General features: G+C 38.6%; 1 protein-coding gene across 1 annotated transcript in view; it reads right to left on the bottom strand.

The window, feature by feature from the left end:
• Positions 1-1,021: 1,021 nt before the first annotated feature.
• The window catches only part of ncam2 (neural cell adhesion molecule 2), a gene marked incomplete in the record, with an annotated part of 567,846 nt that continues 563,814 nt past the window's right edge, over positions 1,022-5,053 (bottom strand). Inside the window, 1 exon segment of the mRNA XM_014017495.1 lies at positions 1,022-3,871. Within this exon segment, the coding sequence (XP_013872949.1) occupies positions 3,757-3,871 (115 nt within the window).

The following is a 5,053-nucleotide window of genomic DNA, read 5'->3' as shown; positions in this document are numbered from 1 at the left end:
GCTCTTCAAGGCTGTTTTTTTGAGTGTGACAGTCAAAAACCTTATCTCCTTTAAATTTGTTTCAGTCAAGAGAGCTGAAGAATTCCTCTTCTTCAGGGCCTCTTTGGTACTTTCAACCATTGGCTGGACTGTGGAGAAATCCAGATCTTCTCTTTGAAAATGTTTTGACAGATAAACCACATGCATCATTTCGTCCATCATGTGACAGAGGGCCATAAAGTTAAACTGTCTGACAGCTATCAGCAGACCTTTGTCTTTGTCAGCATCATGAGCATTAGAAAAAAAAACGTGCTCCACGACATCACTCAGGTTTTTTGATGGTAGCCTCCAGACTTTTGCTTCATGATCATATTCCTGCTGGGTTTTTGGCACCAAACTAATGAACTTCCWACAGCAACGGACATTTTCTTTCAAGGTTTTATGATGAAATTCCATTTATTGGACCTTAATACAGTAGTTTAGACTAATAATCTTAGAGCATGCTCTTCCTTTGACAGTCTTTCTGGGCAACAAGAAAGCCAGGTGCAGCCAATAATCAACTCTAGACAACTGGAGGTCCTTCTATTGAAACTGTAAATTGTGCATTTWCTTGTAACAAATACAAAGCACAAATACACAGACAAAAACATGTAGATGTTCTGTTCTGTCTGGTTTCATGTTTTATTTGGACTTTGTTATGATTTTCTGACATGTCCCTCTCCCTCCTGTCTGCCTTTGCTCGGCCCCGCCCACTCACACCTGGTCCTCATGTTTCTTCCCCAGGTGTTTCTTGTTTTAGCTCATTAGTTCTCCCTTTATATTCTGTCCTTCGTCCYCAGTCTTTGTCAGATCCTTGTTTTCTGTTTGTGGTTCATGTCATTGTCAAGTCTTTGTATTTAGTTTGCTGCCGTGACAACTATTTGATTCCTTTAATATTTTTTTTGCTAAACTCACTCAGTCCTGCATTCTGGGGTTCTAACAAACCAAGCCAATCATAAAAGTAAAAGGCACAATGTTATAGTAATAAATAACAACTTGTCACTCTCTTCTACCAGGACATGTTTATTTACAGCGGCAAATGATACGAGTCACAAGTGTTCCACAGGTACGTACAGAGAAACACCAATAGTTCCCACCTCCTGCACAATTGACACTCAGCAGGGACAGTCCAGAGGGACATGGGGGGGAGGGGACAGAGGGGACACGTAATGTACACTGAGCTCAAACACACCTGTTTTAACCCCCGACAGAAGAGAAAAGGAGTGAGTTGAGGTGGAGGAGACAAGGAGGAGAGGAAAGAGGTGGAGAAAAGGGAGGGAAAGGGTTTTAGACTCATATTCAAATACAAAAAAGAACATGTACAAATTGTATAGCCTCCAGGCACTGTGCTCCAGTATTTACAGTGATCGAAACAGGCAGCGACACCACGCCATGGCAGGACCGTCCGCTTGAGATGTGCAGGTACGAGGACTCGCCGTGAGGAAACAAAGCCAGCGCTGTGAGGTTCAAGATAAAAACCAGCAGAGTCTGAGAGGCAAGGAGACAGTGGCGATGGTGAAAAAGGGGGGGTGGGTGGGGGTGGGGGGCTCGCAGACACATGCACTGAGTGCTGCAGCCAGGGAAATTAATCACTGTTGAGAAGTACATATTCAGGAWTTACTCGTCATCCCGAATCTCGGCCAATGCCTTGCTCAAACCTTTGCAGCGTTCAGGCCTTGATGTGGCCTTTGCCTATATGACTTGCAGAGCTTCACGGTGCATAAAGAGTCTGCARAAGTACACACTGGATCTAATTTGCAAAAATCAACAAATAAATTAAATCACAAAAAAAAAAAAATGAGTTGAAGCTCTTGATTGGAGACATCGAAAACCTTGTATGGTCATTCTCGCACGCACATAAAGATGACTTCTAGTACTGTACGTGCAAATACATTCAACGCACATACATACTCTCACTCCCATGCATGTATGTACTCAAAACAAAAAAACAGTGATGCATAACACGCCAATAAAACCAGGTTTTCAGCAGCCCACAGCTTTGCTTAGTACTCAAGTAAACGCCATTAACCTGACATCTAGATGTACATCTGTGTCCGTCCAGTGTTGTCGACTACAACCCACAATCCTAAGTCTACGGTACACTTTCCCCAAATTCACAGCATCACAACAATACAAGTCGATCCTCAGACACATTCTCTGGCAAAAAGCAGTGACCAAAATTTTTTATAAATAAATAAAAATTAACCATTCAATGAGAGCACTTCTGCAGCAGCGTCGGGTCACCGTGCAGAGAGAGAAGTAAAAGAAAGAAAAAAGGAAAAGGCACATCAATGCCGTAATTACTGCCTCCGTTGAAATGCCGTAAAATGGCCTTAGGTTATGGGTTTTCTTAAGGAAAAGCAAATGACTAGTAAAAGCAATATTATACCATCACTGAACTTTGGACTAGAACACAACAGAAGGAGGAGGAAAAAAAAGAAAGAAGGAGAAAGAAAAATACAGCTTTTCATCTGAGGAATGTTCACAATAAAAGCTAAGCTTTTTGGAGAGGAAAAAAACACATCCTTTAGAGTATATTTACATAAAAGCTCTGTAAAATATTTTTTTTCACCTATGTACAGCACATGACAACATCAGAGAGAATCAGACCGAGCAGTAAAAAAAAAGATTGAAATGAAAGAAAAACAAAGAAAGAAAAGTGAGGCAGTTCTGGTACAAGTGTGAACACACAAACATATTCACTAGAAAAACCATATGACAACAATTTAATTCTCTCAAGTGTTCCCATGCTTTGAGTGATTACATTCACTGCTTCTGTTGTTGTTTTTTATTTTTAATTAAAATTTTTTTGCTTTCACAGATACAAAATATTTTTATTCTAATCTTTTTGGGGGGAACGGCGTTTTTTGTCAGTTTTCCGTCTGGCAAGTGTTAATTGCGGTGAATAAATCATGCATATATGTATACGGACATCGTTAAGAGACTGGGAACAAATAAGATTTATGTTTGTGTTCAGTTTTCTRATAGTTTTTTTTACTTATATTAATTATGGTTTTATTCCAAGTTTATCTGAAACTTTCAATTATCCATACAATTCATTCACTATGCATTGTTTCACTTCAGAAATATGACCAATCATGATTTTCCTGATTCATTAATCCTCACACCCTGCCGTGTTGAAACAAAATGCTGCTACATTTGCATCTGATTAGCTCGAAAATTGAGCTTGGCTAATGAAGGCATAGAACGGTTGTTTTAGTGTAACACTCAAGCATGGAAACACCGTGCCCTTACATTTAATTTGACAGAGATGATTATGGACATTTCTCTCTACCACTGATTAAGTCTTGTTCTTCAGAAGACGTCCAAAAACGATTCAAGGGGGTACAGATGTGTTTTAACTGCATGGGAATCTCATGAAGGTTTTAACAAAATAATAGTAAAAAAAAAGGCAATATCAGTAAAATTGAGCCTTAAAAGAGAAACATGAGACAGAAAAAAAAAAAAAGAAAAATACAATCAAGAGCCTTCCACTGAATCCGTAATGTKTCTAAAAGTTTGACTCGTTCTCCGTCATCTCTATTATTTTTATTTACACATGTCTCCCATTCGGGCTTGTTATAAACAGATATAGTATTTTACTTCCACTATTTTCCAGTGTTGTCGCTTCTCCGGGGTTTGGTCTCGTGATCCGAATGTTCTTTTGGTGGCGAGGGAGGGGAACAGACCCTTTTATTTATTTATTTTTTCATTTCCTTTGTTTTTTTTTTATCTTTTTTATGCTTTGCTGTCGTCTGGCTTTATGTGGAGGCTGTTGTCACTGTGCACTTTGATTTCAATCGTATCCGGCTTGAGAGACTCTTTGCCATTTTCTTCCTTCAACGGTAGCTTCCTGCGGTAAAAAAGGAATAGAAAGCAGAACAAGGGATGAGAGATTGGCAGCATTTCAATATCCACAACTAGGCAATGATAGAACTTAAAAAAAGGAACAGATTTTGGGAAAGATGTTTTTATGTCTTTTATGAGGCACAAATAATAAATGCTAAATAAAGCAGGACCAAAATGTGGCTATGAAAGAATGTGCACAATGGATTTCTCAACCAAAATATGTACTTTCTGACTTAAATRCTCATAAATATTCAACTTTTAGAATTTGTGGTGCTTGACCGAGTTAGTTTAGGAATTGCCTTAGTTAGTATTAATTTAGTTTGGAATAATAAAGCTGTGTTTAATTGAGATAAAGAGGCACTGGTGATAGTCTCCAAGGCTACACAAAGGGGTAATGGAAATGATAATGCAAATGCTTGCCTGTCTCTTTTCTGAATGGTTACAAACCTGATCAGTTTGTCAGCTTGTGGTCTTTGGATGTCTGATGAGGATTATGACGATGATGAGGATGATGACAAGGAGGYAGAAGAGTGGATAAAACAGCCAAAYAATCACTTAGCAGGAGTTTCTCTATATATTTATTGGGAATAAATACTAAAAAGGAACACTTTGCAGGGAATCCAGTAAAGAGGGTGGTTCTAAATCTTTGTCCTGGCATTTTGATGAAAAGGCTTGGAAAAATTCTGCTGGTATTGAATTTTAATTTACTTRTTTTGTCTTATGTTATCACTGTCACTGAAGTTTAAATGTGGATTAAAAAAACAGTAAAACAAGAGTACCTATCCTCAGTTAATAATGATAGTCAATAAAGATGACACGTCTTGTCTCCCTCTTCAAATCTTTTGATTAGTGATGCTCTACGTATACCACCAATTTCATTTTGGATTCTAAGTCTGACACCAGGTAAAACTTAGGCTGGGTTGAGAAATTCTTGAATCTTCTGTGSTAGCCATTTGGAGCTGCCTAAATGCTTGTGGGTACAAAGGACCCCCTACTGCACCTATAGCTCCTCCCTGGAGCTCTGTCCCCAACTCCCACCACAGAAAACAGCCCTCACCCAAAGCATTACTGTGAATACATGCTGAAGTGGGAGTGTTGAAAACAGCTGATTATTAAAGGGATTCCTGATTAGCTGTAAAATTAGACTTTATTTGATAAATATATATTTTAGCTGTAAAATAAAGAC

The sequence above is a fragment of the Austrofundulus limnaeus genome, unplaced genomic scaffold (assembly GCF_001266775.1).
Source record: "Austrofundulus limnaeus strain Quisiro unplaced genomic scaffold, Austrofundulus_limnaeus-1.0 Scaffold170, whole genome shotgun sequence".
NCBI classification, from domain to species: Eukaryota; Metazoa; Chordata; class Actinopteri; order Cyprinodontiformes; family Rivulidae; genus Austrofundulus; species Austrofundulus limnaeus.
This window is presented reverse-complemented; position numbering and strand designations above follow the sequence as displayed.